The 21,092-nt window shown below is 37.5% G+C and overlaps 1 protein-coding gene across 2 annotated transcripts in view; it reads left to right on the top strand.

Annotated features, from left to right (window-relative positions):
- Nucleotides 1-21,092, top strand: part of sfswap (splicing factor SWAP) — a 62,057-nt gene that overhangs the window by 19,249 nt on the left and 21,716 nt on the right. For both annotated transcript variants that reach the window (XM_011481916.1, XM_020707781.2), the window contains exons 5-14: nt 1,691-1,916; nt 2,053-2,153; nt 3,651-3,789; nt 6,004-6,271; nt 6,465-6,617; nt 6,703-6,796; nt 9,316-9,376; nt 10,129-10,232; nt 10,331-10,460; nt 16,949-17,145. In XM_011481916.1, coding sequence (XP_011480218.1) covers nt 1,691-1,916; nt 2,053-2,153; nt 3,651-3,789; nt 6,004-6,271; nt 6,465-6,617; nt 6,703-6,796; nt 9,316-9,376; nt 10,129-10,232; nt 10,331-10,460; nt 16,949-17,145 — 1,473 coding nt within the window. The remainder of the gene's footprint in view (nt 1-1,690; nt 1,917-2,052; nt 2,154-3,650; nt 3,790-6,003; nt 6,272-6,464; nt 6,618-6,702; nt 6,797-9,315; nt 9,377-10,128; nt 10,233-10,330; nt 10,461-16,948; nt 17,146-21,092) is intronic.

Below are 21,092 nucleotides of genomic sequence, written 5' to 3'. Positions count from 1 at the left end.
TCATGTTAAAAAAAACATGCTATGTAAAGCCAATAAATTCCAGATTACTCGTGTTATCTTGGACAATGAAAATATTTTTACTGTGAACTTTAAATTGAAGCACCAGCAGAGCATTGTCCAGCTTTATAATGTAGGTATAGAGGATAAATAGAATCAGGAATCCATCAGAGGGCCAGCTCATGTTGAATGTTTTGGAGATTAATCCTGGGAAGCAGATTGAGATGGTTTAGACCAGGGGCCAGCAATGTTTATGTCATGAAGTACCAGTTGGAAATTTTGTCCGTAGCTACTGTGCCAGCATCAACCATAATGTGAACTATAATACAAAGAAACATTTCCATTTTATCAGAAATGTTTTTAAATTCACCAACAGCAGGTCAAATATCTTTTTAAACATATTTTGGCAGTAACTCAAAAAAATGTTTTTATTACAATATTGCACAAAGAAACATTGTGCAAAGTTGCATCTATATTTGAAACAAAAAGTACTACGTTTGTGGTATGTCATACCTACTGCAATAGAATTGGATATGTCAAAACAAAATACCATCAACATTTCTAAGAACTTCACCATTAAGATGACAAAAAAGTGTATTTTAGCTTATTTATCTTTTGGTACATTATGAGACAGCCTAAGTAACTTAATGTAAGTTCATTCTGTGATAGTGCTTTTGTTGCATGTAAAATTAGAGGTTTTTCCTTTTTCCTTAGTATGCTAATTATAGTAATATAAATTTTCCTAAATTGAACATTATTATTTTGTTCATCCTCATTAAATGGAATGGCGATTAGCTGTAAGATTAACTTTTAAGCTTCGTGCTTTTCCCCACTGACGTACACGGTCCATCCACAGATGCACTTATTTCACAGCGTTTTCATTTCCCCCTTGGCAAACATTGTTTTGGGTTTGGTTTTTATCTATTGGTGGGCTGGGTCAAAGTAACAGCGCAGCGTGATTGGATCCTTTCCATATGACCCCATGGAGGAAAAAAAGCTCATTGTTTGAGGAGATTGTCACCCAAACCCTTACTTTATTTCAAATCAGAAATAATACTACAAACAGACAACAGACTGCCACTGTCTGCTCTCCGCATGCCAACTGTGGCACGCCTGCCCTGGCTTGCCGGCTCCTGGTTTAGAAATATTGAAAGGAGGAACATATATAATATTGGTAAAGGATGCTGAGGTTGGAGCTGCCAAACAAGAGGTTCGTGGACATGAGGGTGGTTGACGTAAACGAGAAAATCGCTGAGGGTATGCACACACAGATGCAGATTATTCACTGTCAACTTACTAAGAGAACGGCCGAAAGGTAAAGAAGTTGTCTCTTCGTTGGACAATGGAATAATTTAGCAGGACTGATGACAAATGGCTTTCATTTTGATGAGGCATCGACAGTGTTTTGGGGTTTGCCACTCTTTGCTCTTTACAGACTACTGATGAGGATGAATCACTCAAAGGGCTTAAGGGTTGCAATAATTACTAATGGGATGTGTCTTGTTCTGCTGATTTCCACTTTCTCAGAAATAATTTTATCACAGTAAAGGGCTCTTAGCATGGAAATGTCTAAACCCTAAATGGTCGTCCTTCGGTTAATCACAGGTTTTTTTGTATCTTAGTGGTCGTTTGCTTTAAGACTAGTGTTCCTGTTTCTCGTTTTTTAAATTTTTTTTATTCATTTATTTTCTAGCCGGCAACCGTGAAGACCCACAACATCATTGAGAGGACAGCCAACTTTGTGTGTCAACAGGGAGCTCAGTTTGAGATCGTGCTAAAAGCAAAGCAGGCTGGTAATTCCCAATTTGACTTCCTGCGCTTCGACCACTACCTGAACCCGTATTACAAGCACATTCTGAAGGCCATGAAAGACGGCAAATACAAAGTGGCCTCTACTGGGAAGCAGGAACAGTCACAAGGTAAGTTCTAGAAGCATCCACTGTGTACATAGCTTTCTGACATTTTCCGCTTTGGTATTCATTGAAAATATTCCTTGACACATATTATTAACATGTTCTTGTCGTCATTTATTTTCTTTCTTTTTTTTTAAACTAGAGTCAAATTCTGATGATTCCGATGATGATTGTGATGGCAACTACCTCCATCCCAGCCTTTTTGCCCCCAAAAGGTGCTCCCGCCTGGAGGAGCTGACTAGGGTAATGTTGATAAATAAACTTTTCATTTCCTGTTATAAGGCTTTCCTGCTAAAAGTTTCTTCTCTACTTGGAATTTAATTTCCAGATGCAACAAAGATTCTGTGCTTATCTTCTGGTGATGTTAAACTGCATCTTTTCTATTTTCATCTTTATGAGTATAATTTTTTAAGACCCATTCCGATGAAAATCTTGTTTTTGGTGTTTTTAACATGTTCTTGAGGACATTTATTAAGAATAAATTGAAACATATTTACTCAAATAGTTTTGAATCTGGAACAGACACAAAAATGCAGTTTGAAAAACGTATATAACCTGTGCGGGTTGCTCAGCACTAACTGTCCCACTTTTTAAATGGCTCAAAATATGATTGGAGCGAGTCTTTTAAAATTACAAACCATAAAGACGCCTAAACTGTATTATGATTTAGGTTTCTGACTCCTGTGATTTTAAGTTAGGGGTGTCCCAACCTGATATTAATACAAAAACGGGTCAGATTTTATCAAACTGCATTAAAAATCTCAGAAAAGTAGTCCATTTCCTCTCTGAAGCTTATAAATTAAGCATATATATTCTCTCCGGCATATATATTTAGTACCATCGCTCACATAGGCATAATAGAATGCAGTGGGAAAGCTTCACTAGAGTGAAATTGCAAATTCGGCGGTGTGGCAGTTTAATCTTTTCATTTAAGTCCAAAAAAGTGCAAAGCAGGTTAGTTAAAACAGAACATTTAATACATCATCATAAGAAAGTATATGTTGACTTTTTCAAGACTACCAAGATGAAAAACAATCCTCTTTATTCTTATAACAACCAACACTGTCCCAAAAACCTGCAATGTGGGACAAATATCAACAGGACAGAAATGTCCAAAAATAAAGTGCTGCACACGTGGATATAACAAATGCTGTTTGTTAGCTTAGCCACTGATATCTGGACCTCAGACCATTATTTACTGTCTGGATTTTTAAGTCTAAAAAAGAAACTACATGGATGGACAGAGAGTTGTTTCTCCCCTCCTCAGCTGTACTTACTTGATAATATTGCTTTGTTGAAGTTATTTCAATTATTTTTTTGGATCTTTTAATTTGTTAATATTGTATCTATGTGTTATATGTTCCTATGTTTCGGGTTCAAAAGGTTAATACTTACTGTTGCTGACTGTTGTTGTCAGTCTTAGTAATAGTACTTCATGAAGCCTCTCACCAATTCCCACTTCAAAGTAGATAAAAGTCTGATTTATCCTAAAATAGGATTGAACGGATACTGGTATCGACAGATAGTGTACCCAGACTAAATGCTGCAATGTCAGTATTGTATCAAAAGTTGTCCCTACTTTAAATCACACTAACACATTTATTTTGGATGTGCGGTGCACAGTGTGTCTTTGTGATCTCTGTTTTGTACATAATCCTCTGAGAAAATCTTTTCCTGTGTTTATGATTTAAATGGAGGACAATCGGACTCAACTTGAAAGGTCTAATTATTTTTTTGCAGCCTCTCAAGGTAATGGACCCTGATCATCCGCTGGCTGCACTCGTTCGGAAAGCTCAGCAGGAAAGAAACGGGGTGGCCCCTGTGGAAACCAAACCAGAGGAGGCTCCAACCAGCACACCCATCCAGTATTCTGCTGAGCGTGAGCATACCCTTTGTTTTTATCTAACAGAGAAAGGGCAGAGCATTACAGATAACTGTACAACAACTTTGCAGTGAGCTACTCTTTAAAGTTATTCTTACGACCATTTGGTTTACAACAGAACTCTTAGTTTCTAACCTAGTATTAGGTTTCTTATATTCCATGACAGGGTAGATCTCCTGAGAGCAGCAGTACTTGACCTGAATCAGCTCACACATATCTTGCCCTGAAGCTGGGCTCTGTATTGGGTTAGACTTAAGTAGACAGAAGATCTTACTTTTTCTAGTTCAGTCAGACCACGCAGAGCCCAAAATGTCTGAATAACAATCTTTTAATGCAGGCGAATAAAGCAAGCATTTAGAAAGCTACCCTTACATTTACTTGAAAATGCTGCTGTTAACATTTTTTTTATTATTATTTAAGGTCTATAGGTGACTTTTATGAATTCTGGTCACAGATTATAGCAGAAATTTGAGGGTTTACTGTGACCTCAGCTGAGATAGCTGGAAGGATTACAGGACCCAATACACATGTTCACAACCATTTATGAATGCGCATATTAAATCATGTGGATTTACAGGAAAGAATATTAGGCTTTCTTCAAGGTTCTAAAACAATTATTGAAAAACTTCAAGTAAAATGTTAATCATAGCAGAAGATGTGTGTTTTTTAGCCCTTTAATACATGAAATTAGCCTAGAATGCACAGGATTAGCACAATGCTGTCCTAGAGGTAAGTAACTAATTACAGTTCAATTATGTAAGAGTTGAAAGTAAACAGAATTGTTTCTTTTTTTGTGTGTGACTACATTTATCAAAAATGTGCTGAGTGTTATGGATGAAGTGGATAAGCATTCATCAATTAGAGAGTTTCTGGTTTAACTCCTGTTTTGTGGTGTTTCCATAAAATGTTAATTATATAGAAACTTCCTTTGACATGACTGCATCCAATAATATTGCAAATAGAGATTTTAGGGTTTTGCTTATAGTCAAAGTGTTCCCAGTAGTTGTTTAATAAAGATGATACAGTTTTTAGCCACAAAAGAACTAACTTGTATTGTTTTCTAGGACATTGTATCTGCCATAGCAGCAGTAATTCATTAGAAATTTGCCTCTGAGTTTTGGGCTGGACTGTTGGCTCGGACCACAAAAATTTGAAGAAAAAAATGCAAAAATTACGCTTAATTTTCTAAATAAATATCATTATCAGGAGGACATTTAGAAAATGTTAAAAACACAATTTTCCTCAGAGTGGGTCTTTAAGGTGGGAAACATATCTAAAAATTATAGCGGTACAATAATTTGAAAAAAACAAAAGGGACTTCATGAGTTTTTGAGAAAGTCCTTTTTAAAAGGTCGTGAAGAGAAAAGAGCTGAACAGAAACAGTCCAGTTAAAATATATTGACACATAAATAAGGTGTGACCATAAAATTATACTAGGACGTTCTGCAGCAGCCAGACACTGTAAATGAAATCCGCCTGATTAACTGATCATTGTTTGATTTTTAATACCGCTATAAAAAGGCCTTTGGCAGGGTGGTTGTCTGCCATGTTCCGTTTGTTATCAGCCTAATGTACAAGAGGAGCCATATCATTAATGAGCTCAGGAAGCCAAACGTTGTTGCCCATCCACCTGAGAACAGTTGTAAAGGCCATTTCCAAATGTATTTGTGCTACTTTGTCGTTTCACAGGGGGGAAAAAAGATTGGGACAGGTTTCAATTTTCCATGAAATGCACCTCAAGAGTCCAACTCGATGTCAGAATTTAAAGTCTACTGGTTGCATGCTTGATATTTAACATTTTGGCAGTTTGGAAGGTTGAAATTAAATGATTTTTTTGAAGGTTTAGGAAGTGAAAATACCATCCAATTTAAATTGGTGAAGCTGCAAAGGCCTTTATTATTATTATTATTTTTATTATTATATTTCCAAAAACCAAGATTTTTGGGGATATTACTCCTGTATTTCTTGAGATTTAAGACTTTCTGAAGTGCAAATATATTTTATTATGTTTTGATTCGGAAAAACTAAAAGCTAAAAAGTCAGATTTTTGTTTTTTCTGTAGTAGACCATCACAATCTTTCAAACAGATTTAAATCATGCATGCAGCGTCTGACAAACAGTACTTTTATAACTACAATAACTGAATGATTTATGTGAAATAAAAGCATTCTTATTCTGTGTTTTTTTTGTCTCTTTTTGCATGAACCACAGCTGTAATGTACTATGGCTACTACATGCTACCAGATGGGTCGTGCTGCTTTGCCCCTCCCCCCCCAGGTGTCGATGCCACCTCATACTATAGTAGCATCCCCCCAGCTGCTATGGCAGCCCCTGCTTCTGCTGAAGCTTTGCAGCAGGTAAGGACTGCCCCCACACCCGCTGAAGCTGTCACATTGGCAGCTCCTGCTCCTGCTGCAGCGGCAGCTCCTCCTCCTCAAGTCTCCAGCTCCACGCCTCCTGTCAACGCATCAGAGACCAGGTAGGAGTCTTTGTGGCTTTTACCTGCATCTGACTGAATCTGTAAATAGGTTATTGCTGTACTTTTGAGTTTTCAAATTTCAAAACAAATATCTCAAAACGTACATGAGTTGTGTTCAGCTGACCTCAGCTTTTGTTAGAGGTGATTATAAAGAAACAAAAAAGTAATACTGATGATATTTCCTCTCAAACAGCTCAAAAGTTGAACCCTCGGTCTCCACATCAGCGACACAGGCTATCGTTCCTCCTCCACCCGACATCCAGCCCGTCATCGACAAGCTGGCTGAATATGTGGCAAGGAATGGGGTGAAGTTTGAGGCCAGTGTTCGCGCCAAGAACGACCCCCGGTAAGTGTTTGGGACTTTCTGTAAACCACCCATGTCTTGTGTGCGCTTCAGTCTCATGCACATTCACTCGTTCTGTCTCCTGCAGGTTCGACTTTCTGCAGTCTTGGCATCAGTACAACATCTATTATGAGTATAAGAAGAATTACTTCATGCAAAAGGAGGGAAGAGGCTTGTCAGAGGTATAGAGTTCTTTAGAACCATACAAATTTATGCTCAGTGCCTTATCCCCTCTAGCTGATCCTCACTTTCCTGTTTTTGCACTTTGGTCCTTTTGGAGGACTCTGAACCTCTCGTTGCCCTTAGAATATTAATCTGAAAAAATGATTTGTGGAGATGCTTTGAAGAACAGGACTCGCAGCAATCCTCAAATTAAATGTAATAACGGTCATGGAGTAATGAATTTGGTTCTTACCAGCAAGATTGAGTTCAAGAATAATGTTAAGGGATGGTAGCAAAGCGGACGTGTCCTTAGTTCTGCAGCAGCCAGAAAAATGTCTCACTTTTCCCTCATTAAAAGCAACAAAAAGAATTGCAGTGATCTTATTCAATCGTTGTAAACTACATGATGCATTACAAAAAAACCAGATGCTGCAGAACAAAATAGGAAATAAGAAAATGAATTTAACCGTGATGGTGGGTAAAAACTGTGTCTGCGCACTCTGGAGGATTAACACCGAACATCTCAATTTAAAATGTGCTCCTAATTATGTTCAGAGTAACCTTTTTGTTTTTAACCATCTACTGTTATCTCTTTCTTGATTTATGAACATTTTTTTTCTCCTAGTGTTATCTTGATCCAGAAACATAAAATCATGATGGAATACTATCAGTAGCTTCACGTGGGCTAAAAGACATCCAGCAGAGTTATTTAAGATGTTTTAAAACGCATCCAATTAGGCCTGCAAAAATATATCGCTAATTTGTCGTTATCGCAATGTCAAGCTGTGCAATATTCATATCGCAAAAGGCTGCAAAAACTGAAATAAATGATTACCTTAAATGTGCTAAAACAATCTTATGGCAGTTTGAAGTATTTAACGAATCAAATAAATCCCTTAATGCATTTGACCAATCGGATGGACACCTTCACATTGTTGACCAATCAGATGGAAGCTTGTTATGTTAGATGATCGCTTCCAATGTCAAGGAGGGTCATTTGGAGTATAATTTTTAAACTAAATTATATAGTTATTGCAATGTTAATCCCTAATATCGCATATTGCGAGTTCTCCTCACATCGTGCCGCCCTACATCCAATTAAAAAGAAAAACTCCACATTGCCTAGCAAGTTGTTATAATTATTTTAAAAAATATGTTTGGTAGTGTTTTAAATACCATATCTTTAAAGATCCACTCCGACCGTCTTGTAAAATATTTAAAATTGCTCCCAGAGAGCTTTTGCCTACAATCACCATATTTTCCGGACTATAAGTCGCTCCAGAGTATAAGTCGCATTTCTGTCGTGTCATTTATTTTACAAACTACTTGACCAAAAACCGTCATTGCCATTATCATCTTGGAAGGCAAGTTCTAAAATGAATAAAAGAGCATAGAACATGCTGAATTGGTGTAAGAAATGCTAACACAATGAAGGTTACTTAGCTACACAAAAAATAAACATGAACAGAAATGGTGTCCAGTGCTTATGTCACATAACAAACAGCTTTACGTAACTATAATCTCACTCCACTAAATCCGTTAAATTCTTCGTCCTTTGAGTCCCTTCTGAAAAACTCCGCCAACTCCGGAGGAAGACGGCGCAAAGCTTCCTTTTCTGCATGGCTGTCTTCAGACACGGTTCCAGTTCAAATTATTCCAGAGACAGGATGGTCTTCCTGGTTGTCACTGAAGCCCATGCTTGGTCGATCGATCTGGTAGCTTGCAGAAAAGTTGCATGGCGCTTCCTCCCGGTTGCTGTGAAGCTATGCTCGCTCGCCCAAATCCAAAATTTCCTTAAAAATGAAAGTATGTGAATTATAGCATTGGTTCTAATGGCTTAAGTTAGACTTCATGAAGTATTACGGTAAAGAAATTGATGAAAAATGCACATTTTATTCATAATAATGCTGCCAAGTGAAGCATCTTGATGAAATGTTTAGACGAGATAACCGCTTTACCCATCCAAATGGGCCAACCCTAAAAAAATAAAATAAAATAAAAAATCAGTTGTTTAATAAATAGTAAAAGGACAGTTGTAAAACACGAAAGAGGACATTTTCCTGCTGACATTTTGTTTTTGCCGAACACTTTATTTACTTTTACAATTTTTGAGTAAGAATATGAGCAGTTTATTCATAGATGTCTGCCCTACATTTTTCACTCTCCCAATATTTGTAGCTTAAAGTGTGTGTTTTTTCATTGCCGTTCCTCCACACAAGTGTAAAATATATGCAATACATTTCTCCTCAGACTGGTTTCTGTTTTTAAGGTGGCATACATCAATAATAGTAATAAAAATGGACATCGGGGAGCCAGCTCGCTGTAGGGTCTTTTTTGACCATAAATATGGACAGAATTCCATGTGCAAATGGCAGGAAATGCCCTACAATTCAAACCGTTTCCATGACACGACTCAATGAAGATGCTTAACCATCACCCAAACACAGGATTCTATCAAAGACGTATTGAAAGGAAACCAAATGATGGATCTTTACCTTACCTCGTTTAAATATGTTCTTTTTGTTTTTTCCCCATCTAGAACGGCAAAGAAAACGAGCCTGAATCCGATAAATCAGCCGACGGGTCAATGCTGACAAAAGGTAACATATTACACACAGACGCAATCGAAATTTAACCCTCTTTTCTTGAGCTGTTTCTACAAAAGTAGACGCACATCTGCGAGCAAACATGTATCTGATCATATCGGTGTGTGTTGACTTTTATTGCATTGTCTGTGTGCTGCTGCGTTGGGACTCTGTTGTGCATGAATCTGTTTTTTATTAAAGCAGACAGGTTTATGTGACGGTATCAGAGCACAAATGTCTATGCAGATGAGCGCTTACCTCTGCGCTTGCAGGAGTCGTAAACACGTGCAGACATTTCATGCAAATAAAAGCGTGCTCGCATACAGATTGCTTGAATGCAACCAATCACGAATCTGGTAGGGAAAACTAATAACAAAAAAAGTATCCTGCTTGCTTCAAGAATGATCTTGGTCCTGCATTAAGGCTGCTGCTTCAGGGAACAGGGTACATTGTCATCTCTGCTCCATTTAATAATGCAATAGAAGTATGTTTCCTGCTTAAACCACTTTTGTTCTTCCTTTCTGACTCTTTTTGTTTTAAAAATATATTGGTTCTATTTCCTAGTTTCCCTTTTTGTCTGTCCCCGTTATTTCTGAATACTTGTTTTTGGCCTGATTGAACCACACTTACCACATCTTCTTTCTTTTTTTCTTTTTTTTTTTTGTAAGTGTAGAAATGCTGGAGTGGCTGTCTGCCTCCTCCTACATGAACCCTCTTTTTGGTACCGTGGATTGACCCCTCAGTGTGCTCTCCTTGTGTTTTCACAGCCTCTTTCGCACCCATCAGTTTTGCCATCAAACCCAAGGAAAACGACCTGCTTCCTTTAGAGAAAAACAGAGTGCGACTGGATGATGACTCTGACGAGGATAAGGTCTTTTTGTTTCCCTTCTTCTTGCTTTATGGTCTGAACTACAAAACTTCCTCCGGTTGTTGCAGCGTGTTTAACATCGTCGTCATTTGTGTTTAAAGCTGCTGGAGGAGGCGAGTCTAGAGGCTGTGATGAGTGGGGTTGAAATGGCTGTGAAGGAGGCGGTTCCAGCGATCACACCTGAAGAAAAGAGAGCCACCCTCAGTTTGGAGGAACTGGAAGCAAAACAAGGTGAATTATGAAATGGATTATTTTTGGTTGTTTAAAATAAAAAAAACTAAGGGGTTAAACAAAGCAATATAATGACTGGTAACAGACACACTTTTAAATTCTATCAAACAAAAGTGTCCTTGATTTATCATGGTTCAGCACTCTCAGCCTCACTTTTCTATTATTTTTATTTTTCTAATTTTAAACCTGCTGTGTTTTGTTTTCTCCAGCACACTGTGTTCTGGGTCCCAGTTGTCTGTAGACAACAATCAATCACTTTGCCGTGTCTCCAGTACAGAATGCTTCAGTTAACTTTAGTTACATAAATCTATTTAATACTACTTTAATACTATTGTTTTATACTGGACTTTTTTTCTATGAATGTATGAACTTTGAGAGTTTAAACAAGAGAAAAAAATGTGAAAATGTTCATGTCTGTGTGAGAAAAGTCAAAGTGTTTTGTGAAGAGTTTTACAACCTTAAAACATCTAGAAATATTGTGAAAAATACATTTCAGGATTCACCCATCGCAAGTTATTTTTTAAGAACTCCTGCAATAACCGAGGAGCCGCTGTATTTCATGAAGTTTAACTTATTAATTATTTCTACCTAAAACTTTTGATTGCAAGTATAAAATTATTTTGTTAAATTGTTTATTTAGGGGTGTTTGTCCATCACAAAATAGCATTGAAGAGATTTGGTTACCAAAACGTTTTGTCACTCTTGTTATTTACAGCAGTGTTTACTTTTCAGGCATAAAAAAACAAAATGACCCTTTTCCTCATCATAAACGCTCCACCAAATTTCATTGAAGCCTAGTTTGTTGTTTGGGGAGATAAAAGATGGAGACGGTCAGACAAGAAACTTGGCAGCAACAACAATGGCGGAAAAGACAAATGTGCTGCTTTTCAGCATCAAAGAGGTTGACGGGTCCACTTTGGGTTCACTGAAACAGTTTAAGAGCATAATGGCCACTTTTGAAACTGACCAGAGAAAGGCTGGAAGAGCCTAATAAAAAGCTAAACAGAATTGTCTTTGAGGGTCACTGGAGTGGATGTCAGTCAGGAGACCTACCTTGATCAGATAGTACTAGAATCAGCAGCAGACAGCAAACTTGAATCTGTGGAAGAATAAGCTGAGAATAAACCTCACACACTAAATGTGGTCTTTGCTGGTACATTCTGTTTAACTGTTGGGGCTGGGGGCATTTACCTGTGGATGTCACCGTTCAGTCGTGCAAGTTTAACGAACTAAATGCTTTTTGGTATCTTCAACAATGTATTTCATTAGCGTAGTTGTGTTTTTAGCCTCAAAAAAGCAAAAGATTTGTTGTTGTTTTGGTAGTTTTTGTAAAAATTGAATTTTTTAAACCAAAGATTACAAGAAGGAAGAAAGTAACTTGATGGAGTTTTGCATTTTCCTCTCTATTCAAATTACAATATTTGAGTTAAAAGTGAATTGCTTACATTTTAAAATTGGAAAGATGGTTTCAACCCGCACAGTGACAGTTGAGATGTTATCTGTTCCCATACTCTGGAATTCCCTCCCTAACATAGACTCTTTACAAACGTTCAAATCAAAAATCATCTGTTTAGTTCTGCCTTCTCATCTTGATTCACTTTTGATTTTTCTGTCTAATTCTATTTATTCTGCTTTTAATGATTATTTTAACCTTTGTTTTGTACAGTGTCCTTGGGTTTTCAGGGCTCCAGACTGCGAGCAATTGGTCGCATTTTGCGACCAAAATTTGAGAGTGTGCGACTGAATTTTACATCCAGTCGCACATGCGCGACCAGTAAATTTGCCTCCCCCACCCTTCGTATTTTTTATACATTAAACGTGGAAGGGGCACGTCAATGATCAATGAAATAATCAATGAGACGCAAGCCCACACGGACGCAGCCAGACACACACTCGCGCACATACTCATCAAACGCGAGGACACACTCGCATGATGCCTGTCTGTGAGGCGGCCACTGCGTGTGAGAAGAATAGGGAAAGCCACTGTGAGTGGCTAAAATGCGTGTAGGGGCCTAGAGATAATCGAGTGCGGGACACATGTCCCATAATGCATTGTTTTGTAGTCTGTAGGGCAGCTTTCAGTCAGTTCAGTTTCCAGCTGTGTCCGGGTAGGTTTGCCCCTTGCTCCTCCCCTTTCTCGCGATATTTTTGTGATGATTGACAGTTGATGTTGGAGCAAAAACAAAAATATATGTCACACACCAGGTGATCTGCGCAGCGTTGAGTTCACCTGGGTGATCTCAAACACGCTTATTGTGCATCTTGGCTACACCTATTTGGTGTCACAAAGATGAATTTCCATCCGTTTTCTTTACTATTTGTACCGTCATGACTATGGAGTCCTATACTGTTCATAATTAAATAAATAAATATTTAATTCAATAAATAAATATGGCCCCATGCAAATACACAATCAACCAATTAATCTCTCATAAATATATAAAAAGATCATGAAATTGTGAAAAACCTGCACACTGATTTTAAATTAGCCATTGTATTATTCAATATATTTCATTTTGCTTTAAAAACAAAAGTGGCTTTGGGCGAGTGTGCATAATTCAGGTGATTTTGTGGTCGGTTTGGCAATTTTCATCTTCTTATGAACGTATAGTAGTGGTCTAAGTTAGGACGAGTGGTTGTTGGAGTTCCACTAAGCTTCTATGAACTGGAGTTTCCATGAACGCACCATGCCGCGTGTGGGAGGGGCAACAAGCTAATGTTTTTAGCCTGATAGCCACATGGAGCGGTTGCTTGTGCTTATCTCAGTAACAATGCATGGATGCACAATGTACATGGAGAGTGTTAAGATGTCAGAAACGTCATCGCAGGAAAGGTTCAACATTTTTCTTGAGAGGGAAAAATAAAACCAGAGGACCTGATTATAATCATTGTCTCATTGAAAATAGAAAAATATCATAAGGTTCAGGAGGCCCGAGCCGGCTTGTCCCGCTTTGCACAGCTGCTCACTCTGTCGATCCTCCTGCGAGCCGACATATGTCACGATGTGAGCTGTGAGTGAATGGCGTAAGAATGAGGAGTGTGAAAGATGTTGACGACCGGAGCTCCTTTGTGGTTTGGTCCACACAAACCCTCAAACTACAAAAACAGAGTTGTGGATGTTTGCATCTTCTGCAGCAGACAGATAGTTTGTCTCTATTTGATCCTCTAATGTCAGCAAAGCCTCGCGGATATCGCTGAAACATGTAATCCCTCTGACTGGCACACCGCTGAGCGGGTATCGAGGAATATGAGTCGATTTTCCATGGGTGAGCCAATGAGCGTTTAGATCCCGCCCACTTTCACTGATTGACAGACAGAACCATTCTCCTGAAAAGCTCTTCATGAAATAAATAAGCCATTGTGAAAAACATCAACATGAAATAAAACAAAGCTACTTTGGAAAATATTCGATTTTGAAATATGAGCTTCTGAAAAAAGACAGAATTATAGTAAAATTCAACATGATTAAAAATGAATATTTTAAAATGCTGTTTTAAAATAATGAACATGTTTTTAAAGCAAAATGAAATATATTGAATAATACAATGGCTAATTTAAAATCAGTGTGCAGGTTTTTCACAATTTCATGATCTTTTTATATATTTATGAGAGATTTATTGGTTGATTGTGTATTTGCATGGGGCCATATTTATTTATTGAATTAAATATTTATTTATTTAATTATGAACAGTATAGGACTCCATACATGACAGTGATGCTGCTGTCAGTTTACCTTCTTGTTGCATTTTCAAAAGTGCAGAATAAAATGTGACACTGAATTTGAAACAGCACATTGTAATTTCTGCATCAATTATTAAAGTTTTTATTAGTAATACAGTGGAAATTAGTAGATTTGGTTAGCATGTTGATTTACGGTATGCGCCCCTAAATTTTCTGGTTGTGCCCCTAAAATTTTCAGTTAGGGGCCACTGTGCTCCTAGTGAAAAAAGTTAGTCTGGAGCCCTGGTTTCTAAAAAGGCGCTTTTAAATAAAATGGATTATTATTTGTTAAGAAAGAACTGTTGCTTATTGGTTTTGAAGTCTGACGTTGTTGAGATTAGAACCAGTTTTTATGCATAACAAAAACAAAAATCAATTTCTAGTGGCTTCAAGGTTGAACAGATGATTCAAAATTAATATTACCAAGACTTTTTTTTTTTTTTTTACTGAGTGAAAAACATCCCAAAATGAAATGGTGAAAGATTTGCACTTGGTTTCAAATGTCTTTTTAAAATGGCTGCATGACCAATGCAAGTGGCAAATATTCAGTAATAAAGATGAATTTGCTACAATTACGGTAAGTGTAGGTGTGGTCTGTAATCGATCAAGTTAATTGATGCATAAATGTGATTTACATACAATAGTTGGGATTTGACGAAGCAAAAGCCAAAGTCAGTCATTTAGTGTCTCCTTACATTACACAAAAAGCCTCTCCAAAGCAAACAGGCCAATTATATTTTACAGAAAATGCTGGTAAATATCCAAAATGAAATGTAACTGATAATTATTAGACTTAGAATTAGAATTGAGAAATAGAACAAATGAAAGAATTACAAATTGATTAACTCATATTCCGTTTAGAGTGTGTACTGCTCCAAATAATCATATTCCGGTAACTTCCCTTTGCGGTTGAGCTCATTTTGGTGTCATGGGGGTTTGTGGTCGTAGTTCTTCCATTCAGACAATGTTATGCGTTTTGTTGTCCAAGGGCACTTTCTTTTGTGTTCTTCACAGAAGACATTTTGGTCTGAATCACTTTGTACTCAACAGAGTGGAAGTATTTGGCCTTTGAGGCGAAAGTTGCAGAAGTACAAACTCGAGTTACTTCTCAAAAAGATGTCTTTCATTTTGGTACGTCTTAGAAGGAATGGGTGGGATTGTCTGGGTAGTTTGTCAACAGGGAGTCAATTACTTCTCAGGACAAACAAAAGTAAAAAGGAGCTGAATATTCTGCAAGCGACAGCATGGAGGCTGTTTAATGGCTTCCATTTTTTACCCCAAATCTTTTTTTTTTTTTTTAATCAGAATTTTCCTACTTCAACAATGTTTGATGAAGGCTGGATTCAGTCAAAAAAAACGTTTTTATTGAGTCACCAGTTCATAGATTAGCACTCACTTTTTTAATTCACTTCATTTTCTCGTATAACTGCATTTATAAAGTTTTGTCATTTTTATTTTAACCTTTTAACCCTTTTTAGGTCCCACTCCAATCATCTTTTGAGCCATTTTAAAAGCACTTTTAATCATGATTATGCCGATTAGGCAAAAAATGAAAGAAAAAAAAACATTCACTTTCTAGAACATAGTTTCTGCAGAGCGGCAGTAGTTCATGACAAAATTCTCCCGTAAGTTGTGGGCGGGACCTTTGGTGCGGAGCAACAATATTATGGAGCGGAGTTTGTAGTTCGCCCAGTTTATGTCACATCCAATGTCCTCTTTTTCAAAACCTCTTTTTTTCCATCTACTCCTGATTCCCAACTATTTGAATAATGAAATACTCAGAAAAGCAATTTGAAGTTGAATTTTCTTTACAAATGTCCTTCACCATCAGAAAAACATGTAAAAAACACACTTTTTCATAGAGTGGGTCTTAAAAGGACATGTTTAATCTTGTGAATCTATGGGATGTCGGCTTTCTTCTTGATTTAATTTTTTTTTTTTAATAAACCAAACCAATGGTCAGCAATTACAGTTTTCAGTTTGACTCCACGGGCCTGGTTTCTTTATCATCTCCAAACCAGATTTCTTTTTTCACTTTTTGGACGTCGTGCAACAAACCAAAGTCCTCCCGGTTGTGTAACCCAAACACTTCCAGTGAAAACATTGTCTGTTTTCATCTTCTGACATCATATAGGGAGTCAGTCAGCTGTGTGTGTGTGTACAGTAGTCGGAGGCAGACGCAGCGTTACTGTGTTGTCATTGTCTAGAGTACAGATGCATTCTGCTCCACTTGGCCGTTGTTCTCTGTGCTCGAGAGTGATTTGCTTCAGCAGCTGGCCTATTTTTACAGTGAGGCGATAACTGTAGCCCCTGTGGCTGCGTGACTGGAAGCTTTTTGTCTTCTGTACACATTTGCCTCTTCCTGGCTTCTCCTCGTTTCTTTTGTCAGTCCCATACCACTACTTTCAGAGACGGTTTTTTTTGTACTGTCAAACTAAAGACTTCTCTTCTTCATAGCCCAAAGTCCTTTTTTCACATTTTTTTTATTTTTAGACCTAATTTTTCAATCAAAAATGGATGGGAGGATCTTAGTTTTTATTAAAATGATTAAAAAACATACCAAGCCCAATTTTTGCTTCCATCTTTCCCATCTTCTTTTTGCCCTTTTCTTTCTTTTTTGTCTCGTCTTTTCAAACATAAACAAAATCACAGGCAAGCTGCCCACAGTTCAGTTGTCAAACATTAAACTGTCTGACGAAAACAATAAAGAGCGACAAGAATCCAACTGATCTCTCCAGTGTTTGCGGTCCCATCTTTTTTGTCCTCAGCCAAGCAGAAACTGGAGGATCGTCTTGCAGCTGCAGCCAGGGAGAAGCTGGCCCAGGCGTCAAAGGAGTCCAAGGAGAAACAGCTGCAGGCGGAGCGGAAGAGGAAGGCAGCGCTCTTCCTACAGACTCTCCGTGGCCCCGCCGCTGGAGAGCCCGAGGCCAAGAGAGCCGAGCTAGATGCATATGCACAACTTGAGGTAGGCCGATAAAAGCCAGCCAGTTTGCCTTTATTGTCTTTGTGTTTATTCCTTTTGACCAAAAGACTCATGTGAGTGCTCTGAAATTCTAATTTGACTTCCTTCCTTATTGCTTTAAAATGTTAATTTTCATTGGCAAAATCAATTGAATGTATTTAGTCACAAGCAAAGCTTCAGTTTGAAAGAACCCCAACCCCTTTGAAATGGATCAACCAGCACATCCGAAGACTAAATCGTAAAAAAAAAAAACCCTTTCATTTCATAAATGTTTAAAGCTGGTCTTTGACAAGTTGATCTGAGACCGTTTTTCCAAAGTAAGAGGAGTTCAGATTGATGTTCGAGGCAATAATTTGCCTCAAAGAGATAAAATTCTAGGAAGCTGATAGATTATACTTGGTTAAAAATGGATATTAATCACTTACTGCTTAGATCTGTATGAAAAGAGAATCTGCTATTCGTGGATCCTTTTCATATCACTGCTTCCCTAAATTTTTGGTATTGCTAAAGCGCTATTAGTTTTTCCTTTTGGTTTTAAAATAAAATGACACAAAGATTGATATAGTTTCATTCGCAACATTAAAACACAACATCGTTTAGTTTCATTTCCACTTAGTGTGGATTTTACAGCACAACCCTGTTTTTCCAGAAGAATCAATAAGACTGACTGGACTGGAGTTTGTGGTAATGTGCTGTTTGCAAGGGAAAAAGCTCAACGGCTATTACAGCAGCAGTGGCTGTAAAAGTAATCAAAGATTTTATCAGAGCAGTTACAGCATCACTGTCTACGTTATTTCATGCTTCACAGCTCAACCACAACTGTCAACAGTTCAGTAAATAGTTTATTTTTTTAGCCTTACCTGTAGTGTAGCCTTGATTTAGTCCAGAGGTTAGATCGTTTAAAAAAGTTTTCAACCTTTTGGCCCCACAGCTTCTTTGCTGCTCAGCTGTTAATGCTTCTTTGCAACAAAACAATTTCTGATTCTTTCCAGGGCAGTTTATCCTCAAACTACTCTAAAACAATCGTTACGTCCTTGACAGGCTCATCATGGAGGGCGAAATATGTGACCCAAAATTAAAGGGGGGGGGGGAGGAGTAAAAAAGTTATTGAACTCGTTTACTTTCCGGTGAATTTAAAGGAGACAACAAAAGAAGAGAGCAAAAATCAGTTATGGGTAGAAACAACAGGACACTCAGACCCTGACTTAAAAAAACAAGAACACTTAATTGCACCTATCACCCCATCAAACTCACTAATGAAGCTTACCAAGAAGGAAGTAAGTTGATGTCTCTCTCTGGTCGTCTTTTAATCTATTTTAAGTGTTCCCAGTGGTCTTTTAATTATAATTATGCAGTTTTTAGCCAAAATCAATAAACCTGTGTTGTTATATAGGACATAGCTTTTGCAGAACACCAGTAGTTCATTAGAAAAACGTCTCTTTAGTTGTAGGCAGGACCCACTCATACCGGAGGACTGAGCCCCTGACACCCACTAATCTAACATTAGCGGTTTAACAAAAGTCTCGAGCAATACCGGAGCTATCCAGCTGTACAGTTTTGTCCCCGGAAGCCAGATCAGACGGTGGGAGGAAGCCGGAAATCCCGGAGAGAACCCACGCATGCATGGGGAGAACATGCAAAGTCCACACAGAAAGGCCCCCCCATTGATGTTGTTTTTTTAATGTCCTCCGGCCAGGACTTGAAGCAGGGGGCTTCTTGCTGTGAGGCAAGAGCGCTAACCACTGCGCGCCACCGTGCAGGTCATATATATATATATAGATATAGATATATATCTATATCTATATAGATAGATATAGATATAGATAGATAGATAAATAGATATGACACATTAGTCATGCACACAATACTTTTTATTCTATGATGTCATGGAAGATAACTGACAGAATATACACTCTCACTCTATTTTTTGTAGGTCAGCTATTCAAAATTATGTTTTTATTATCATTATAAAGTTACTGGGGTTTTGTGGTCATGTTTTTTATGTTTTTCTTTTCTTTATGGAATTGAGCTATCATAAAAATGTATTTACTGAAAAAATAGTTTTAAAAGGCACACTAGTTCTTTTAAAAATAGTATTTACTATGCTACTGAGTGGATTTGATCCCTCAGAACATAAACTGAAACTGTGGTAAATTTTCATTACAAATGTGAATCAGAAAAGGTCTCGCCCTATACCTTATTTAGTTTTTACTGCTTTGTTTATTGATTGCTAAATAAATGCATAAAATTTACCTAAATTTCCTTTCTAAAACAAAAAAGTGTGTTTACATAACTTTCCTAATGCCTTCATTTGCGTCAGTGGGGTTAGGAAAAATCAGTGTTCACCATGAAAGTGTAAGCGCAGATGGAGTTGTGTTAGAAAACACAGCATTCATGCCTAGGCAGGGTTTTTTCCTCCCCATCCAGCAGCCACATTCACATATTCTGTTCGACTCAAGATGATAAACATCTTTCCGAACCAAAACCTCTCTCAGCCGCTAATAGTGTGTCACACAAACACAGCAATCAGTTGATACAGTTCTATACGTACTGTTCATTATATCTGATTGTATGGGCCGTCTAAGCCGATTAACTAATAAAAATATGTCTCCACAAACACAGTAGGTAATTTGTCAATTTTCACAGACTATTAAGTCTGCTTCAGGACTTAAACAAATTGCAGTGCTTCCCTAAGCATGATCAAGGTTTTAATTACACCATTTTCTTCCTTAATTCATGAAAAAGTTTAGCTCATTTTTGCTACATCCGATAAGAACTTATCTCTCACTGAGAGATTCCAGTGTAGATGATAAACATTATAATAGTGAAACACTGCGTATACGATTAACTTTTGGGTTTCTCTTATATTGAGGATTAAGGATTCTTGCATTTTTCACACAAAGAATCTCCTGTTTGTGAAACCCCAGCCTTTATAATCATTTTAATTTGTAGATTAAATTTTATTTTTTCACCCATTCTTTACCAATTTGCCAATCTCACTTTTAACCCCTTTGTCCCGAATGTTGCTAATTTAGCAAATTATGAACTCCACTTAATTTAGCATCACCTTAAATGGAAAAAACATAAAAACATATATTCATTCATATTTATTTAAGATAGACAAAAACTGGAAAGCTGAATAATAATTTCTTCCAAATGTGAATAACACTAAAAAGCATAGGCAGCTAAAGCATAGGCAGCTAGGTAGTTCCAATCCAAAGGGTTTTGGATTAGGGATGAGGCCGATTTTTTTGTTTGTTTTTTGTTTTGTTTATTTATGGCAATGGTTGACATGCCGCACGAATCCTCGAGGGGTTAAATAGTAGTTTTGTCACTTAGAAGCAACAATTAGCAGACGCTACACGGTCAAAGATTTAGCTCAAGATAAATTTTAGCATACCTTCATGAGCTGGTAACCCCTTGTGGAGACACTATTCACATCAGCAGCTTTATTCATGGGTTCTTGTTTTTTGCCACTCATTAAAAAAAAAAGGCTGTTTACATTTGTATGCTGTATAAGTTTATCACCAGGCAACTGCTGGATATATTTTACATACTTTTCTTGAACTAGTGCCATCTTTGAAGCAACAAAAAAAAGTTATTTGTATCTTTAGTAGCATTTTTCTCATTTTCCCGGATAATATCCCAGATAATTAAGTTGGCCTTTAAAAAGATGTCCAGAGGCCCCTTTGTTAAAGTGGCTAGTCAGTTATCAGATCACCCTGTGTGTTCTGAATAAAGGCAGCTTCTGAAGTTCCGTAAAGGTTCTACATCATTTAAAACTCTGTTTTTATAGTTACAAAAAGGTAGATAAACCAGTACTTTATTGTGTTAATAAGACACATAAGTCATTTGATGTGTAGATTGCAAGTTCTCTTGATGGATGTTTTGTGTCAGGTCCTCATGTTAGCCCAACAGATGAGTAGTAAACTGGCCAGCTGCCTGCTAGA

Source organism: Oryzias latipes, chromosome 12 (assembly GCF_053564925.1).
Source record: "Oryzias latipes strain Hd-rR chromosome 12, Olatipes_Hd-rR_3.1".
NCBI lineage: Eukaryota > Metazoa > Chordata > Actinopteri > Beloniformes > Adrianichthyidae > Oryzias > Oryzias latipes.
Note: the sequence above shows the minus strand (reverse complement) of the source record. Positions and strands in the feature narration are given on the sequence as shown.